General features: G+C 46.6%; 1 protein-coding gene across 1 annotated transcript in view; it reads left to right on the forward strand.

Annotated features, from left to right (window-relative positions):
* The window catches only part of HERC2 (HECT and RLD domain containing E3 ubiquitin protein ligase 2), a 176397-nt gene that overhangs the window by 100220 nt on the left and 55988 nt on the right, over positions 1 to 20189 (forward strand). The window contains exons 49-59 of the mRNA XM_090263730.1: positions 406 to 574; positions 665 to 790; positions 2820 to 2928; positions 3036 to 3175; positions 11171 to 11361; positions 12457 to 12562; positions 12646 to 12737; positions 15982 to 16157; positions 17698 to 17809; positions 19248 to 19329; positions 19435 to 19578. Coding sequence (XP_090119856.1) covers positions 406 to 574; positions 665 to 790; positions 2820 to 2928; positions 3036 to 3175; positions 11171 to 11361; positions 12457 to 12562; positions 12646 to 12737; positions 15982 to 16157; positions 17698 to 17809; positions 19248 to 19329; positions 19435 to 19578 — 1447 coding nt within the window. The remainder of the gene's footprint in view (positions 1 to 405; positions 575 to 664; positions 791 to 2819; positions 2929 to 3035; positions 3176 to 11170; positions 11362 to 12456; positions 12563 to 12645; positions 12738 to 15981; positions 16158 to 17697; positions 17810 to 19247; positions 19330 to 19434; positions 19579 to 20189) is intronic.

Consider the following 20189-nt stretch of genomic DNA (forward strand, 5'->3'; position numbering starts at 1 on the left):
TCGCTTTATCAATTTTCTGAATGGAGAATCGGTGCCCTGGTACTTATAAGGGCGACCCAGAACCTTGTTTTTTAATGTTTCAGTGACTTTATTGGCTTTTCTGGGTCTGCTGTATTTCAGCACTATTCCTCTTGATCAGGTAGCTGTTGGCAGTGAGCACACGCGTCTGGGGCCGCCCCCTTGCTTTATGGCAGCAGCCAGTCCGCTCATCGGGTGCGGCCCCTGCCCTAGACAGTGAGCGGTGGCTCCCACAGGACTCTGGCGCCCCTTAGAGCGAGGGGTTTGTGGTGTGCTCTGGGCCCCGCGCGAAGCCCCTCCTTGGGAGGACTGACGCGCGGCTGTGCGGGGCTTCGCTGCACTCGCGTTACACGCCGGGCGGCGTTTCCCGTGTGATTCTGCTTTGAGGTGGGGATGATGGTGAGGTGCTGTCGGACGTACGAAGAGGTGAGCGAAGGCGACGTGGGCAAGGTGATCAAGCTGGACAGGGACGGGCTGCACGACCTCAACGTGCAGTGCGACTGGCAGCACAAGGGGGGCACCTACTGGGTCCGCTACATCCACGTGGAGCTGATCGGTGAGCCCGCCCCCCGTGCGCCCTTTGGCCGGCGTCCGCCCCGTCCCCGAGGGGGGCTGATGGCAGGTCCTTTCCTGTCGGCCTCCTCAGGCTACCCGCCGCCCAGCTTCCCTTCTCACATCAAGATCGGGGACAAGGTGCGCGTCAAAGCCTCCGTGACCACCCCGAAGTACAAGTGGGGGTCCGTGACGCATCAGAGTGTCGGGGTTGTGAAAGGTAACGTTATCCGGGCGACAGGGTTCCCAGTGGCCGCTTTTCTCAACTAATGTGAACTCGTGTTTCCTTCCTTCCCTCCCTCCCTCCCTCCCTCCCTCCTCCCTCCCTCCCTCCCTCCCTCCTTCCTTCCTTCCTTCCTTCCTTTTCTATTGCACTTGTCCCATTTTCCCCCCATTGCTCTCCTGCCCCGCCCACCTCATCCCCTTCATTTTCTTTTTCTTTTTTTTTTGAATTCAAGGGGCAAGAAAAGCAAGTGTGAAGAAAGCCTTATAAATAAATAGTGTTGTTTTGCGTATCAGTGCCCCCCCAAATGGGAGCACCCCTGTAGGTGAAGGTCAGGTGCATTAACCCATTGCATCTCGGGAGGATGCGAGCCCTGGAAACTGTCACAAAGGCCTAATGGAGTTCGTGCTGGGTGTTTTGGGGAAGGTTCAGGGAAGCAGGGTAATTCTAAGAGTGGGTCTCTTAATAAATATTTTTTCGAAGGCAGAAAGAATGGAGCCAGGAAGAAGTTATGATTGGCAAGGAGGCAGTGGTTCATATCAGCTGGGACAGGCGTCTGGTCGTTTGTGCTTTGGATTGACTTGAACTTGGTCAGACTGAGGGCCGTGTGGCCTTTCTCCGTCCCTCAGTCACAGGCGCCCTTGCCTGACGGCCTCGCACACTGGCTCTGCCGAGCACTTTGCCCGATGGCTCGCGTGTGAGCACTTGGCCGGCTCCCTCTAACTGGGACTGCTTTTCTCTTCTTAAAGCTTTTTAAAAATTTAGGACTCAATTTAAGAATGGAAACCTGCAAATGATGGGAGTTAGGAACTAGAAACACAAAATTCTCCTCACTTTATTATTTTTTCTTTTTATTTCTTCCTTTTAGAGAGAGGGAAAGGGAGGGAGTTCGAGAGGGAGAGATGCATCAGGCAGTTGCCTCTCACGCGCCCCCATCTGGGGACCTGGCCCACAACCCAGGCACGTGCCCTGACTGGGAATCGAACCGGCGACCCTTTGATTCGCAGGCCAACACTCAATCCACTGAGCCACACCAGCCAGGGCCTTATTTTATATTTAAGGTGATGTTGTGATTTTAGATCAAACCAGTGGTGTACGGTAAAAGGTATGGTGTGTCCATTTTAATAGTTGTATGACAAGAAATTAAACATGCGCGGGCTTTAATTTTATCTTAAAACTCATGCAGTGTCATGAAGCGGTCCGGCCTTGTTTTTGTTTTGTTTGATCCTTGCAGAAACTAGCCCTACTGTCAGACAGCTGGGGTTAGAGAGGGCCCCGGGGGGTGCTGCCTTAGCCGGGGGGGTGTTTCTTGCCTTACATACGACCAAATGGCTTATTTAACTTTTCCCTTTGGCTTAACAGTTTTCTTTTTTTAAAGATTTTATGTATTTATTTTTAGAGAGAGGGGAAGGGAGGGAGAAAGAGAGGGAGAGAAACATCAATGTGTGGTTGCCTCTTACGCGCCCCCAACTGGGGACCTGGCTGCAACCCAGGCATGTGCCCTGACTGGGAATCGAACCAGCGACCCTTTGGTTCACAGGCTGGTGCTCAATCCACTGAGCTAACGTTTTTCTTCAGAGATTAGTAAAAGCTTTACAAATCTAACCAAAGATAAATTAAAAAAATAAGAACTTGCCTTAGAGCTCTCATCCAAGGGCAAGAGATGTTTTAATGTTATGACTGTGATTTTCATTCCCGGAGGTACTGAATGGGGAATTGACACAGTGTCAATAAAACAAACCAACCTCATTGTGGAGAATTTCAAACATCCAACAGTAGGGAGTGGGGTATAATGAGCCTCCGTGGCCAGAGTACCCCGCTGCCCTCCCCCTCCCCCTCGCCCCGTGAGCCCTGCCCCCTCAGTTGGAAGCTAATCCCTGAGGTCCTGGTCAGTATCTCAGGATGTCTCTCTAAGAGAGGGGGACTCCCTGTGATACATGGGTCACCTGGCACGGCGCAGTTTTAGTTTCATGTTTGGGTTTTTACTGGTGACCAAGCTGTTTCAGGCACTTGTGTTCCGTCCCAGCTTTCAGCGCCAATGGGAAGGATGTCATCGTGGACTTTCCGCAGCAGTCCCACTGGACCGGGCTGCTGTCTGAGATGGAGCTGGTGCCCAGTGTCCATCCTGGGGTCACGTGAGTCGTACCCCCGGGCTCGTTTAGGAGGAGTGGTTTTCTTCGGCATGAAGTTTAGTGAGGGCCGCCTCATCTTTCTTGTCAGCTCACAGCTGTTGTGCAAATAGGTGCGACGGCTGCCAGATGTTTCCCATCAACGGGTCTCGCTTCAAGTGCAGAAACTGTGATGACTTCGATTTCTGTGAAACGTGTTTCAAGGCCAGAAAGCACAACACGAGGCACACGTTTGGCAGAATAAATGAACCAGGTATGGCGGGGTGGCTCTGTTCTCAATGAGGGCGCTATCCTGACACCGATGTGTTAGCTTTGCTCTCTGAAGGTCACGGGGACACAGGGAGCTCCGCGCAGTGTGCGCAGGGAAGCAGGAAAGACAGCCCCACCCGCCCGTGACTTGCTTTTATTTCAGCAATGAGGGGCTGCAGAAATGGCTCGCCCTGTGAAAAGCGTTAGAAAGACCTCAAGTGGCTGCTCATGCTTATTGCATGGGCGTAGGGCTGGGTAGGTGGAGAGTGAGTCTTTTAGTTTGTGTGTCTTTTATATACATGTGTGTGTGTGTGTGTGTGTGTGCGTGTGTATACATTTTTATTGTGGCAGAATATATACAACATAGACTTTGTCATTTTAATTATTTTTAAGTGTACAATTCAGGGACTGTTACGCAACCTTCACCACTATTTCCAGACAGAAACTCTGTCCCCATTGAGCAAAAATGCCCCCCTCCCCTCCCCCAGCACCCGGCCACTTCTGATCTGCTTTCCGCCTCTGAATTTGATGGCTCTAGGTATCTCCTACGTGGGCCCATCCCAAATTTGTCTTTTTGTGACTGGCTTCTGTCACTTTGTATGTCTTTCCAGGGTTCATTCACGTTGTATCACATGTCCGAACTTTCTTTTTTTAAAGCATATTTTATTGATTATTTGATTACAGTAGTCCCAATTTTTCCGCTTTGCCCCCCTCCACCCAGTACCCCTCTTCCTCCAGCAATCCCACCCCCCCTTAGTTCATGTCCGTGGGTCGTGTACATAAGTTCTTAGGCTTCACTCTTTTCTATATTATTATTAACTTTCCCCTGTCTGTTTTGTACCTACCAATGATGCTTCTTAGTCCCTGCACCATTTCCCCATTTCTCCCCCTCCCCCTCCCAGCTGATAACCCTCCAGGTGATCCCCATACCTACGATTCTGTTCCCATTCTGGTTGTTTGCTTAGTTTGTTTTTTTAGATTCAATTGTTGCTAGTTGTGAGTTTGTCATTTTCATGTTTATAGTTTTGATCTTCTTTTTCTTTAATGTGTTCCTTTAACATTTCATGTAATAATGGCTTGGTGATGATGAGCTCCTTTAGCTTTGCCTTGTCTGGGAAGCACTTTATCTGCCCTTCCATTCTAAATGATAGCTTTGCTGGCTAGAGTAATCGTGGTTGTAGGTCCTTGCTTTTCATCACTTTGAATGCTTCTTGCCTGCAAAGTTTCTTTTGAGAAATCAGCTGAAAGTCTTATAGGCACCCCTTTATAGGTAGCTCTCTGCTTTTCTCTTGCTGCTTTTAAGATTCTCTCTTTATCTTGAACCTTTGGCATTTTAATTATGATGTGTCTTGGTGTGGTCCTCTTTGGGTCTAGCTTGTTTGGGACTCTCTGTGCTTCCTGGACTTGTATGCCTATTTCCTTTGCCAGATTGGGGAAGTTTTCTTTCATTATTTTTTCAAATAAGTTTTCAATTACTTACACTTCCTCTTATCCTTCTGGCACTCCTATGATTCAGATGTTGGTACATTTAAAGTTGTCCCAGAGGTTTCTAATCCTCTCCTAGGTTTTTTCAATTCTTGTTTCTTCATTCTGTTCTGGTCGACTGTTTATTTCTTCCTTATGTTCCAAATCATTGATTTGAACCTCGGCTTCTCTCCCTTCACTGTTGGTTTCCTGTAGATTTTTCTTTATTTCACTTAGTGTAGCCTTTATTTCTTCCCTCATGCATTTGCTGTACTCAGTGAGTTCTCCGAGCATCCTTATTACCAGTGTCCAGGTCTCTGCACCTGATAGGTTGGTACCTCTGTTTCATTTGGTTTTTTTTCTGGGGTTTTGTTCTGTTCTTTCATTTGGGCCATATTTCTTTGTCTCCTCAAATTGGCAGCCTCCCTGTGTTTGTTTCTGTGTATTAGATAGAGCGGCTTTGACTCCCTGTCTTGGTACACCTGTTAAGTTGTATGGGGCGGAGCCTTAGGTATCCACCAGGGCAGGGCAACCTGCTTTTCAGCTTTGTGGTTCTGTACGTGAGGGACGGGTCAGAACGTGGGCAGTGCCGCTGTCTGGCTGCTGGAGGTTTGCCTGGTCCTCGCCCAGTTTTCAGTCATTTCACCCATTTCCTGTATGTGACTGGCACCTCTCTAGCTGTTGCCACGGTGGTGGGTCCCACAGTGGGTGGGTTTGCGTATATTCTAGGATCCTTGGGCTCTTTAAACAGACTCTCCTGAGAGATGGGCCGTTTCTTCCACTGCCTCAGCCCCCGCTGGTTTTTATGGCCAGAAGCTATGGGGCTTTATCTTCCTGGCGCTAGGACTCTGGGCTGCGTGCTCTGGCCTGGGGCTGGGATCGCTCGCTCACAAGATGTGCCCCTAATTTTTTTATCCACCACACGTGGATGTGGGACCACTCATTCTGTCGGTCACTGCCGCCTCGCTGCCACCACACCACGTCCCCTCCGCCCGGCTCCCGGTGCCCGCCCCTTCTTTAAATCCTTGGTTGTCAGCCTTTCATACAGTTTGATTTTCTGGCACTTCTGGGTGGCTTTTGTTGTGAAGTTAGCTGTGGTCCTTCTTATGACTGTGTAAGGAGGGGAAGCATGTCTGCCTTCACCTCCGTCGTGACCGGAAGTCTCCGAACTTTACTTCTTTTAATATTTATTCAACATTCCCTCATGTGTATGCACTACATTTTGTTTATCATGTATGTTACAGTGGCCATTTGGGTTATTTCTGCCTTGTAGCGGTTGGGAACGATGCTGCGCACATTGCTGTACAAATCCGTTAGAGGCCCTGTTTTCAGAACTAGGAGTGAAATCGCAGGTAACTGCCAAGCGTTTCCACAGCGGCTGCACTGTTTATAGTCCCACCTGCAATGCAGGAGGCTACCGGTTTCCCCACAGCCTCAACAACATTTATGTTCCTTTTTAAAATCTTTTTATTTTTTAATTATGGCCATCCTAATTGGTGATTCTGAGTTGAGTTTTTCTAATGACAAATGACCTAGAGCCTTTTTTCATATGCCTTTTGGTCATTTGTATATCTTCTTTGAAGACATGTCTGTTCAAGTCCCTTGCCTATTTTTAAACTTTTGCTGTTAAATTGGAGAAGTTCTTTATATATTCTGGGCTTTAAACTCTTCTCAGATACATCATTTACAAATATTTTATCCCAATCTTATGGGTGGTCTTTTCACTCTCTGGATAGGATTCTGTGATGCCCCAAAGCTTTTAATTTTAATAAAACCACAATTATCAGTAGTTTCCTGTACATTGGGTGTCATGTTTGTTTTTAGTGTCAATTTAAGAAACCATTGCTAAATCCAGAGTCATGAAGATTGGCCCCTATGTTTCTAAGAAGTTTCTAGTTTTAGCTCTTCAATTTAGGTCTTTGATTCCTTTTAAGCTTTGTACATGGTATAATGTAAGGGTTTAATTTCATTCTTTCACACGTGAGGATTGAGTTTTCCAACAGTATTTGTTGAAAAGACTGTCCTTTTATCATTGAATGGCCTTGGCACCGTTTTTGCAAATCAGTTGACCATAGATGTGAGGGTATTGGGGGGCCTTCAATTCTGTCCTTACATCTGGTTCACAGCACACATTGTGATTATAATAGCTGTGCAGTAAACTTTGAAATGAGGCAGTGTGAACCCTCCAAATTTCTCCTTCTTCTTCATGATTGTAGTGACCTGTTTGGTGTGCTTTCCATTTGGTGTGAAATTGGGGATGGGACTTCCTACTTCTGTTAGAAAACAGTATTTTAATAGGCATTGCGTTGAATATCGTTTTGAACGGAATTGCCATTTTAATAATATTAAGTCTTCTATGAACAAGGGATGTCTTTCTATTCAGTTAAGTTTTTAAAAATTTCAGCAGTGTTTAGTGTATGAGTCTTGTACTTTCTTGGTTAAATTTATTCCTAAGTATTTATTTTTCATGCTAACAAAATAGTCTTCTTAATTTCTTTTTTGTAATGTTTTTCACTAATGTATAGAAATATACACTGCATATATATACACAGCACATTTTCAACATGTTTTTTGTGTTGAATTTGTAAACAAATTAAATGACAAATTCTAGCAGTTTTGCTGAATTTATCAGCTCTGACATTTTCTCTGTAAGAATTCTTCAGGGTTTTCTACATACAAGATCACGTTGTGTGTGACGAGAGAGTTTTACTTCTTCTTTTCCAGTTTGAGTGCCTTATATTTCTTTTTCCTGCCTCACTGCTTCAGCTAGATGTTCCGTACTGAGTTGCATAGAAGTGGCGAAGGTGGACGTCCTTGTCTTGCTCCTGAACTTCCGCGAAAGCTTTCAGCCTTTGACCGTTGAGGACAGTGTTAGCTGTGGGTTTTCAAAATAGCCTTTGTCATGTTGAGGGAGTTTCTTTCTAGTCCCCATTTGTAATATACTCTTATTTTTATGCAAGAGATCTGGAGACACTGTAGAGCTATCTCCCTTTCAAGGCTGACTTTGAATTATTTTTTGTTTTTTCCCCCCATCAGCCTACCATGGGTTTATCAGTTCATTAGCCTTTTCAAGGAAGCACATTTGGCTTTGGTTTGCTGTCTCTCGTTCCCCGTCTTCTCAAGGTGAATTGCTTAGCTCATTAATTTCTCACTTTCATCTTTTCTAATAGATGAATTTAAAATTTAAAATTTATTTCTAAGCAAGGCCTAGGCTGTATCCTGCAATACTGATAATGTAGCAATATTTTATTATCATTTATTTCAAAATATTTTAAAAATTCCATTGAAATTATTTCTTGTATTCATTGATTTTAAAAATTTCAGACATAGGATTATTTCCTATGTATCTTTTTAATGCTTTCTCCATTGTAGTCCAAGTATGTAGCCGGAGTGAAATTTGACATTTTTTTGAAATGTTGATATGCTCACGTGACTCAGCAAACGAGACTTTGTGAATGTGTCACATGTGCAGAAGACTGTCCTCTGCGGCCTGTGCTGGAATCAGGGCTTGCGTGGTCTTCTGCCCTCAGTCTGTCTACGTTCTTGTTTTTAGGTATATTGCTTATAAATTGTAGATAGTTGTTAGTTCCTGCATGGTGATTTTTGTCTGTTATTTGGATCATTTGGGTATTTACATTTAAGGCAAGTGCTCATGTTTTTTATTTAAATTGATCATCTTCTGAGTGTTTTTATTTGTCCTTCTGTTTCCTGTTCCCTTTTCTCCATTCCATCTCCTTCGGACCGGTACATTTTTCATTATTTAACAGCCCACTCCTCACTTACTGGCTTAGAGACATTTTGTAGCATACATTTATATGCTGCGGGAGCAGTGGGTTGATATGCACATTGTTAATATTAGCAGTTACTCGAGAAATTATAACACATTTGTCTTATTAAAGTCTACTGTTATTTAGTATTTTACCTTCCTCCCAAGCAATGCAAGGACCTTCCGATTTACGTTATCATGTTTAAAAATTTTACACATATACTTTTTAAAATATTTTATTTTTTTAGAGTGAGGAAAAGGGGGAGAGAAAAAGAGAGAGAAACACCAATCGGTTGCCTGTCATACGTGCCCTGATTGGGGACCAGGAATTGAACCCGCAACCTTTCTCTCTGTGGGATGATACCAAACCCACTGAGCCATGCTGGTCAGGGCTGTACATTATACATTTTTAACCATGCAAGACATATTAATGTTTATTGTATATTTGTTTAGGTTTTTTCACATACCTAACACTGTCATTTTTCTGTTTGTTTTTTTTGGTATTTCTCATTTTCTATCTATTGTCATTTTCCAGCCACCTGAAGAATAGCCCTTAATACTTTATTTTTCTGTGGTTATGAATTCTGTTTTATGTTTCTGAAAATTTCTTTATGTCTCCTTCATTTTGAAAAGTATTTTTGCCGTGAATTGTCTGTCAGCACTTTACAAATACTGTTCCGTTGTAATTCAGGCTACACTATTTCTGCTGAAGTCATCTGAAAATACGATTACTGTTCCATTAATGCTGATCAGTCTTTATATTTCTCCTTACTCTGTTTTTGAGATAATCTTTTGTTTCTCTCTTACACAGATTTACATGTGTGTAGAGATATGCTCCTTAACATTTTATCTCAGGGTCAGTGGGGCTTTTCTTTTCTTTTCTTTCCTTTCTATTTATTTATTTATTTGGGGGGCTGCTGTTCTGTAACAATTTCTTCCTCTCAGACTTAAGACCCTTTATAATCTTACAAAGGACAATGGGCAAAGGTCTCGTGCTCCTCTAGCTGCTTCAACCTACCCTTGGGTCCAGAAATCCCTAATAAGAGTTGGGGTATGGAGGGGAGGGTGGCCTTCCCACATGGGGAAGGCTCTTGCAGACTCCTGGTTTTCTTTCTTTCTTTTCTTTTCTTTTTAAGATTTTATTTATTGTTAGAGAGTTTGGAAGGGAAAGAAAAAGAGGGAGACAAACATCCATGTGTGGTTGCCTCTCGCACGCCCCCTACTAGGGATCTGACCCGCAACCAGGCATGTACCCTGACTGGGAATCGAACCAGCGACCCTTTGGTTTACAGGCCTGCACTCCATCCACTGAGCCACACCCGCCAGGGCATATTTATTATTTATTTTCTTTCCCGCTTTATTGAAATATAATTGACATGCAACATTGTATAAGGTTAAGGTGTTCAGTGTGATAATTCGGTACATTTATGCATTGCAAACCGCTTCCCATAGTACGATTAGTTGGTTAACACTAATGTTAATGACCACACTTGTGTTAGACCGTAGCTCTCTCCTGGAAGTCGTTCACCTTCTCATTTATGTTTTCTAAACTTTCTCTCCTCAGTTCTTGATTCTAGATATTTTTTACTAATTGCTTTTTCATATGACTCCAGTCTGTTAGTAAACCTGTTCATTGGGTTCTTAATTTGCTTACTCTAACACTCCTAGTTTTGTCTTGTTTTTTTTTAATAGTTTCTGATTCTCTGCTGAAATAGTCAATGTTTTGCTTTTTTGAACATAGAAAATGGAGTTATTTTAAAATCTGTGTCTTATAACTCTAATATCTCGAGTCTCTGTGGATCTGTTTCTTTCATCTATTACTTTTGCTAGTTTTCGGTTTTGGTCTTTATAGCTTCCTCACATGCCAGTAGGTATTGGACGTTATATTTAAAAATTATTTCTTGAATCAATTTGAGGCCTAAGATGTCTCACCAGAGACCGGGGGAGAGGGTTGGTCTTTCCAGTATCCAGGCTCACCTCGGTGCCGTTTCACTCAGTGACAGGATTTCATGCTGAGCGGCAATTTGTAGAAACAATCTTATAACTCTGCATAGTTTTCCCTTCCTCTTGGGATTCTTCCTGTTGGGGTCTCAACCCAAAGTGTGGTTTTCCTGTGGTCATGCCCTTCTCCTGGGGTGGACTCGGGACCGCAGTGCCTGCCCTCCCCGGTCCCCACCCGTGAACCTGTCAGGAGTCCCTGGGGGCGCTCCTTAGGAACCGGCACAGGCCGTCAGGGAACAGCGCCTCTCAGCCCCAGGGCAGCTCCCCAGGGACCTCCTTCCGCCCCAGCCGCCCTCAGGTCCCGCTGCTGTTTCCCATCGTAGTAACTGGTACTTTCAAGGCTTATTCGTCTCTCAGTGTTTCGTCTGCCTCAGTGGGAGGAATTTTCAGATTTGCCATTAATGGAAGAAGAAACTCTTTACGAGTTTGCTTTTGCTTTGCATTTATAAAAGCCTTTGTAATAAGAATGATTTCCGTAAGCACTGCTACTGACCTGCGCTGCAGCTTCATGTAGCTTCCATCTGGATGGCACCTGGGACCGTCAGCTGGGATGAATCATGGCCTTGTATGAGCTTCACCTGTGAGACCGCTGTAAAGTGTCTTGCCTAGGTGTTTTGGAAGTCATTTTGGGTATTTCTTGGCTCTTTTCAATTTGAAAACTCAAGTATCGTCATGAAGTGAGAAGCTCATCACCGTGTGAAGTTCTTCCTTCCTTGGTTGTGAAGGTTCCGCCCCACAGCGGTAACACTGTTTGGTCACCGTTCACAGGACAGTCTGCCATATTCTGTGGCCGATCCGGAAGGCAGCTGAAGCGGTGTCACAGCAGTCCGCCTGGGACGCTGCTGGACAGCTGGTCCCGCATGGTGAAGACCCTCACCGTGTCGTCCTCCGTGAGCCAGGCCTCCCGTCTCATCGACGGCAGCGAGCCCTGCTGGCAGTCGTCCGGCTCGCAGGGGAAGGTAGCCTGTGCGCCGCCCCGCGCCCGCCCTCCCCCACCGGCCCCGCGCCCGCCCTCACCCGCCCCCGCCCTCTGCCCGCCCTCACCCGCCCCCGCCCTCTGCCCGCCCTCACCCGCACCCGCCCTCTGCCCACCCTCACCCGCCCCCGCCCTCTGCCCACCCTCACCCGCCCCCGCCCCTCTGCCCGCCCTCACCAGCCCCCGCCCTCTGCCCGCCCTCACCCGCACCCGCCCCTCTGCCCGCCCTCACCCGCCCCCGCCCTCTGCCCGCCCTCACCCGCCCCCGCCCTCACCCGCCCCCGCCCCTCTGCCCGCCCTCACCCGCCCCCGCCCCTCTGCCCGCCCTCACCCGCCCCCGCCCCTCTGCCCGCCCTCACCTGCCCCCGCCCTCTGCCCGCCCTCACCCGCCCCCGCCCTCTGCCCACCCTCACCCGCCCCCGCCCCTCTGCCCGCCCTCACCCGCACCCGCCCCTCTGCCCACCCTCACCTGCACGGCTTCACCTCTGAGAGCTGCAAGCGAGCTTTGGACACCTGCTAGGTGATGCTGTGATGGCCCCTGTCAGCACTCATTTTATACTTCAGTTCATGATTACTTTAAACATGCCATCCAGTTTTTATTGTCAGTGACTTTCAACAGCACAAGGGACAGATTTTACCGCGCTGACCCGTTAATAGGGGAGGGAATAGGGCGCTGTTTTTTCCTCCCACGTGAACTGTCTGGTTCAGATTCTGCCCTGGTTAGAAGGAACTGTCTCTCATACGTCCTAGCACACGTGTGACCGTGGGTGTGCTGATGTATTGGCACTTACGTGCGGGTCACGTCACGTGGCCATGCAGGTCAGACACGGAGCGAAGGGCTTTCTCTCCACATGGACTCTGTTTTCTGTGGCCTGTTGTTCGATGGCTGTGAGGGGCACCCTGGATCCTGATGAGCAGCTGCTGGAGCAGACGATGGGGGCTGCTGCCAGCTGGAAGGCGGACCCGGTCTTTGAGGCTGCGTGATGCATTTACGTGTCTCATGTCGATTCGGGCATCAGTGACACTGTTTCAGTAGCTACGTTATAGCTGTTTCACTAACTGAGGATTCTTTTTTTAGCACTGGATTCGTTTGGAGATTTTCCCGGATGTTCTCGTTCACAGACTGAAGATGACAGTCGACCCCGCAGACAGCAGCTACATGCCCTCTCTGGTCGTGGTGTCAGGTGCCCGAGCTCGCTTACTCAGAAACTGTCTTCTGCCGCAAAATAAAACCCTGTCTCATTCCCTCATCGCCCCTTCTTTCTAGGTGGGAATTCTCTGAATAACCTGATTGAACTGAAGACAATCAACATCAACCCCACTGACACCACAGTGTCCCTTCTGAGTGACTGCACAGAGGTACGTGGGTACGATCATGCTCCATTGTGACGGCTTGCAGATGACAGTGAGGTGACCTTTTTGGCCATTTCTCTAAAAATATTGAGCCCGTTTCCACCCCTTAAATTGCATTTATTTTTAAATTGGGCATGCACACCCCCGGTAATCAGGTCAGTTCAGAAGGGCAGCAGGTCACTTACGCCCTCACTCTGGTAAGATGTGGCCTCAGCGCACCGGGCAGGGTCGCGAGGCGGCGGGGCAGGCTGCTCCACGCCCCTGGCACGGCGGGCCGCTGGCTGTCCGCGCGCAGTGGTTCCCGGGCTGTGCGCCACGCGGCAGCTGCTCTTTGTTCGCACGCCTGTTGGCCTCAAGTGCTTGACTTGCCGTGAGTGACGGGTAAGAGGGTGATTTTCAAAGCACGTCTAACTTTATTATCTGTTATTTTTTAAACATTTCTTCTTTTTAAAGACTTTATTTACTTCTAGAGAGAGGGGTAGAGGGAGAGAAGCATCACTGCGTGGTTGCCTCTTGCACGCCCCTAACTGGGGACCTGGCCCACAACCCAGGCGTGTGCCCTGACTGGGAATTGAACTGATGATCTTTTGGTTTGCAGGGCGGCACTCAGTCTACTGAGCCACACCAGCCAGGCCAGTTTATGATATCTCTTGAAAATTCTGTCTTGAGAGACTCGATGAAGGTCCTTTTAAACAGTGCCCTATGTTATAGAGCAGTGAGACTGTCTCCATACAGATGTCAACATTATTGTAATAAATTAAAAATATTTCAAATAATACAGATTAAGACAATTTTTTGAACTACTGATGTTGTCTTATGAGAACACACTACTTGGTAAAATGAGAGTAGATAAAGATACCAAATAATTAACTTTTTATTTACCCAATGTTTATTATATGAGTTTATTTTTAAACTCTTCAGTGAAGTTTGTCGTTCATTATTATTTTTATTTTTAGTCTGTGCACAGAAGGGCAGTACAGTGTGTTACGTAAAAGAAGCTGATGCACAACCGCAGGCTAATTTGTCCCAGGGGGAAAGGCTGGTGACTGGTATCCTGAGTCTATGGGGATCTGCCGGCTCTCTCCTGACGCCCCAGGTCTGATGGTCCAGCCTTATGTTCCCTGGAAGGCTCTCATTTTGTTTACTTTCTTTTAGCTTTTAGTAAGTAGAATTTAGGGCACCATTTATTCCTGAGTGTCCCTGAACCATGTTGTGATACACTCTTTGATTAGTTAATACCAGGGGTGTTAATAGGTGGCTTTACTAGCAAATTATTAAAATGAAAGATAACATTGAGTTTTTCTGGGAAAAGATATTATTGAATTTTAGTTCGTTTTATTGTTTTCTTAGTGCTAGATAACTAGTAACTAAATTCCATTCGTCTAATGTATTCATTATAGTCCTTAGTATTTTTGTATTTTAAGCAAATCAACAACTACAGAATTAATTAAATCAATAACTAAGATTATTATTCATGGGAGATGCATCAGCGTTAATCCAATCAATTTTTGAATAGCAGTTTATCATATGATATTTGCTGAGTACAGAGTAGTGTGCATCACATATGAGCTGTATAAAGCACCTCGAGTAATCAGAAAACTCATGACACATTCTTCATCCCTTCAGCCAAGTTAAGAACCAGAATAGTCCTGGCCGGGTTGTTCAGTTGGTTGGAGTGTTGTCCTGTGCACCATAAGGTTGGTTGTGGGTTCAATCCCTGGTCAGGAGGCAACTAGTCATTGTTTCTCTTTCACATCAATATTCCTCTTTCTCTCTCTCTCCTTCCTTTCTCTCTCTTTAAAATCAATAAAAACATCCTCAGGTGAGAATTTAAAAAAAAAAAAAAAGGATATATATATATATATATAAAACCATTCCTGTGAAGCTACTAGACCTCCTACAAAATGACTTATTACGGGAATTTTCCAACATAACCAGAAATAGAAGGTATCCTGAATTCCCCACGAACCTGTCACCGGCTTCAACAGTTACCAGCATTTTTGCAAATCATGTTTCGCTCTCCCCCTCCATCTATCCCCTCCCCTGCGTTTAATTCTTCTGGGCTGTTTAGAAGCAAGTCCTCAAGGTGACCTTATTTCAGCAGTGTGTACTTTAATGTTCCTCTCTAATAAGGACTTAAAATGTGACCACATTGCCGCAGGCACACCTAACGATCCCTCGTGAATCTCATACATTACCCGTCAGCGTTTTGGTTTTCCTGGCTAACCCGTAAGGGCCCCTTTGCGCTCAGCTTGTGTGAATCATGATTCAAACAATACCTGCACTTTGCACTTCCTTTGCCTCTTAATTCTCTTGGTTTTTCCTGGCCAAGGAAAGAAAGAAACTGGGTCTTTTTTTTCCTGAAGAGTTTTTCATTTTTCTGTTTGTGTTATGCATCCCGACGGTTTTGTTCAAGCTGTGCTTCCTGTGACGTCATAGCTAGACCTGGCGGACTGAGCAGGTCCCGTGGAGGCGAGATGTCACTGGTGGTGTGCGTGACCTGAAGGTCCTACTGTGTCACTGTGTTCCCAGGAAATCAGGGACAGAGGGAGCAATACTGTAAATGCAGACACAGCCGGGGGTCGGCGGGGGGCATAGCCAGCTTCCACAGAAGGTGGCAGAGCCGGCACTGACAGGTTGCACCTTGTTTGGGTCCCAGTTTGAACAGACCAGTGGTAGGAAGGTGGTTATGCGACACTCTGGTAGCATGTTAGGTGACATGAGGAATTTCTGGGTTAGCTCTGATACTCGTAGTGTGGATGTGTTTGCAAACGCGCACATTTCAGTGATACCAAGGCTCTGGAGCAACGTGCTGCCGTGCATTGCTAGTAGTTCAACCAGGCGATGGAGTCGCAGGGCATTTTGTGCTATTCGCTCTAATTTGTAGACATTCACACATTTTCTTTACGCTTGAAAAATCAGGGAGGCCCTGTGAGCTCCCTGACACTGACCGTCTTTCCTAATACATCTTGTTTCAAGAAAGCTTTGGGACAGCAAGATCCGCGTCATTCAGTGGGGCTCTCGGAGTATTTCATTTTTGTAAGCAGTTCCATGTGAGTCCCCTACCCCGGTGAGTTGACCTCTTTTGAAGGCAGCCCCACTGACACATGCCTCCCTGGCTTGGTGTCTCCAGGACGTATGTATCACGTATGACGTGTCACGTATCCCGCGTCGGAAGTGTCCTGCTCTCCACTGCAGGCACCGGCCGTGCCGTTCCCAGAAGTCTGCAGCTCACTGTCTCTGTGTCCAGTATCACAGGTATATTGAAATCGCCATAAAGCAGTGCAGGAGCTCCGGCATTGATTGTAAAATCCACGGCCTCATCCTGCTGGGACGGATCCGAGCCGAGGAGGAGGATTTGGCCGCGGTCCCTTTCTTAGCTTCAGATAACGAAGAGGAAGAAGACGAAAAAGGCAGCAGTGGGAGGTGAGAGCCATTGGTTTTTGCTGGTGCTCATGCTAGAATTCTCACTTTCACAAGTAAATATTTAATCAAGTATTTCCTAATGAGAGAAGTTTGACACCCACGGGAACGTTAGATTTGGTTGTGTTCTCAAAAATTATCATTTGATTTAATTTTAGGGATGTGTTTAATGTAGAAACACATTGTATTTAGAAAAATATCATTAAAAAGGGAACTAACAATGTTTAATTATTCTACCTGAAATATCACAGCTAATACTTTGGTATATATCCTTGTAGTTTTGTTTTTTTTCTCTGTCCCTAATTGTGTTTTCTGGTGGAAATCACAGTATGGAGTATGTTTTATAGCCTTCTTTGATAAGTATTTTATTGCTTACTTCTAAATTAAAAAAATGTTTTTAAAAGATTTTATTAGTTTTAGAGAGAGGGGAAAGGAGGGAGAAATAGAGGGAAAGAAACATCAATGTGTGGTTGCCTCTTTGTGCGCCCGCAACCCAGGCATGTGCCCTGACTGGGAATCGAACTGGTGACCCTTTGGTTCACAGGCCGGCACTCAGTCCACTGAGCCACACCAGCCAGGGCTAAATTAAAAAAAATTTATTGTGATAAAATATACAAACAGTTTTCCATGTTGACTTTTTAAGTGTACAGCTCAGTGGCATTATGGACTCTCACATTGTCGCCATGTGGACTTCTGTGTCCTGGTGCCTGTGGCGTGGTTACATTACATTGGGCGCAGTGTTTCATCTCCGAGTGTGTGCTCATTTCCTCTCCGAGTTACTGACTGTTGTATGTACTCATGCACCACATATGCGGAGCACCTACCGTGGGCGAGCCCTGCTGTCTGTCTGTGGCTGCTGGGGCGGGGGTGGGGGTGGGGGGCTGGACCCACACATAGGGCCAGAGGGACTCACACCCCGCCACAGAGCGCGCACGAAGGAGGAGCTCATGGGGCCGTGGGCTGCACAGGAGCCTCGCTCCGTCAGAACAAGGAGAAGCCTCTGCAGAGGCAGACCCCCGGGAAACTTGTTACCACAGTGGAGGGGGCAGAGCGGGTGCTTCTGGCCGAGGAACCCGTAGACTGAAGACGAGCGAGGCTGTCTGCCGGGTTTGCGTACCTTTGCTTTTTACGCCAAGACGCAGATGAAGGACTCGGGGGCGGGGCCTGTCCTGAGCCCCGTGTACCTCCCAGCAGCAAACACCGTGGACCATCGTGTCTGCGAACAACATGCCGAGGTGGTGGGCAGGGGCTGCTTTGAGCCTGGAACACAGCTGTTAGGTGGGACGTGGCGTGTCATAGAAAGATCCCCACCGAAAATAAACGGCAGAAATTAAGTTTCAGTATTAAAAGGTAGCAGGCTGGCGTTCAGACACCTTGAACCCGTGGTACACTAATTCCTGTGTTTACTTTAGGCTTTATTGTGTTAGAACTTGTAAGGGTTCCGACGTAATCAGCAAACCCGGCGTGCTCGAGGTTGCGTTCCTTGAGTTTTGAACTCGCTTTGCTGCTGAATGACTGTTCCTGTCTTCTTCCCTCCCGTCAGTCTTATCAGGAAGAAGGCCGCGGGGCTGGAGTCGACGGCCACGATCAGAACCAAAGTGTTCGTGTGGGGACTCAATGACAAGGACCAGCTGGGCGGGCTGAAAGGCTCTAAGGTACCCTCTGCCGGACATTCGCGTCCCTTGTCACCGGGTGACTGAGCAGGAGCTCTGGCTGGTGCCCTTGTCCCAGAGACTCAGCAGTGGTCCTCCCTCCTATGCGTTGTTGCTTAAACCGACTTTCGAAAGTAATTCTCACATGAGCGCGTAGACATGGCCCGATTTAGTTTCTGAAAAGCTGCTGTTTTTTTGAAAATGGAGCGCTTTAGGTCTAGTTGCATTATTGCTGTTTTATAAACTAGAGAATACAGTTTTGAAAAGATTTGATAAGTGCACAGATGATGATTATAGACTACAGTTGTGTTTATCTTGCCTTCAATACGTAAACATTTTGTTTACCAGGAACAAAATAGTGAGTACAAGTACCAGAGAGGTGCAGAGATAAGCAAGACGTGACTTAGTGATTCGATACCACAGAGGATGTGTTTGAACGAGCGTTGAATGCAGTGTCCCTTCTGTTGCTCAGTGTCTCTCACCTGAGGAGCCACAGAGCCACTTCCTGCCACTCTTAGTGCCGGAAGCAGTTTCTCCGCCACTCCTCCGTCATAGGGCCTCTTCTTGCCTGCTTTGTTGAGAAGCTGAGCATTAAAATTAGCACATATTTCTTTTAGTCTGTTCTTGAAAGCACAACGCATTTTTATCTTTACGTGAACAACCCTGGATCCACTTGGAGGTGGCAGGGGGCAGCCGGGGGTCCCGGGGACGTGCCCTTGTTGGAGTTTGCATGGGAAGGGTAGATGTGGTGCCTGTGGTTGAGATGGAAACCCCTCCTTCCCGCCCTGTAGAGACCGTTAGACAGTTTCTGACACGGGAACGGGAAAGGGTTCCAGAAGGGCTTTAAGAGTTTTAAATGAACTCACATGCATGTAAATGGGAAATCTAAGTATATAATTTTCCAGGGATGTCAGAATCAGTAAGAATAAGCAGGAAATGGCCTGAAATAAAAATGCAGCTTATCAGATGTTTGTTTAAGTCTTTATATTACATGTATTTATACCTTTAATTATGGGGGTGTTTGTACCGGGCGGAGAGGGTAGGCGCTAAGCCCTGTGTCTCCGCACCAGCGTTCAGCAGCTGCCCGCAGGTGCTCACAGTTGGGCTGGTATTGTCTGCGCTCCCACCCGTTTATTTTAGAGTCAATCTCAGAACCTCATCTTATCCTTAAAAAACACTTTAGTGTGTATCCCGGAGAGAAAATAACCTCTTTGGTTAATATCATCATGCAAATTAACAATAATTCCTTGTATCATCTACTTAGGTTACTTGTAATTTTATTTTATTTATTATTTTTATTTTTTTAAGTATATTTTATTGATTGTTACTTAGTTTCAATTATTTTCCCCTTTGCTCCCCTCTGCCCAGTAATTGTAATTTTTAAAGTGTAATTAGAAGTATCCTTTTTCTCCTTTTGCTTTACTAAAATCTCCTGTTCTAGATAAAGGTTCCTTCGTTCTCTGAGACGCTGTCGGCTCTGAATGTAGTTCAGGTGGCTGGTGGTTCTAAAAGTTTGTTTGCAGGTACGATGACTCTAACATTAAAATTTTTTAAAATTACACTTAGCACTAAAAAATAGTTGCCATGTCGTGAGAAGTGATCCCTGTCCTCGCTCTGGTTCCTTGCAGTGACCGTGGAGGGGAAGGTGTACGCCTGTGGAGAAGCCACCAACGGCCGGCTGGGGCTGGGCATGTCGAGCGGGACTGTGCCCATCCCGCGGCAGATCACGGCACTCAGCAGCTACGTGGTCAAGAAGGTGGCTGTGCACTCAGGTACCGGGCCAGGGCTGGCACTCGTGCGGGGTTAACCTGTTGTCCGTGCTTTGCAAACAGCCGGGGCCCTTTAAGTGAATTTTGTAAGGTGTGCTCACATTCCCCTGTAAGGAGGGGCTTTCAGTCTGGGAGCTATGGGCTCGGCTTCATAATGTCTTTGAAATCATCCCATTTTGTGCTTAAAGATGTTTTTTTTTTTTTTTCAACGATTTTGTTTGCTTATTTTTAGAGAGAGGGGAAGGGAGGGAGAAAGAGAGGGAGAGAAACATCACTGTGTGGTTGCCTCTTGTGCGCCCCCAGCTGGGGACCCGGCCCGCAACCCAGGCATGAGCCCTGACTGGGAATCGAACCTGCGACCCTTTGGTTTGCAGGCTGGTGCTCAGTCCACTGAGCCACACCAGCCAGGACGAAGATGTGTTCATTTCCTGGGAAGGAGCCTATAACTTTCTTTAGATTCCCAAAGTGTCTGTGAGCCCCAGTGATAGGAAAGATCCTTATGAAGAATCACAGTCCTTCAGTTTAGCGAACCCTTCAAAGCTCCGTGCTAGGCCTCCAAGGACTGCCACCAAGTTAGATACAAAGCTCGGTGCTGCCTGGGCTGAAGGGGTGAG

This window comes from Furipterus horrens, unplaced genomic scaffold, assembly GCF_987537825.1.
Source record: "Furipterus horrens unplaced genomic scaffold, mFurHor1.1.pri manual_scaffold_16, whole genome shotgun sequence".
NCBI lineage: Eukaryota > Metazoa > Chordata > Mammalia > Chiroptera > Furipteridae > Furipterus > Furipterus horrens.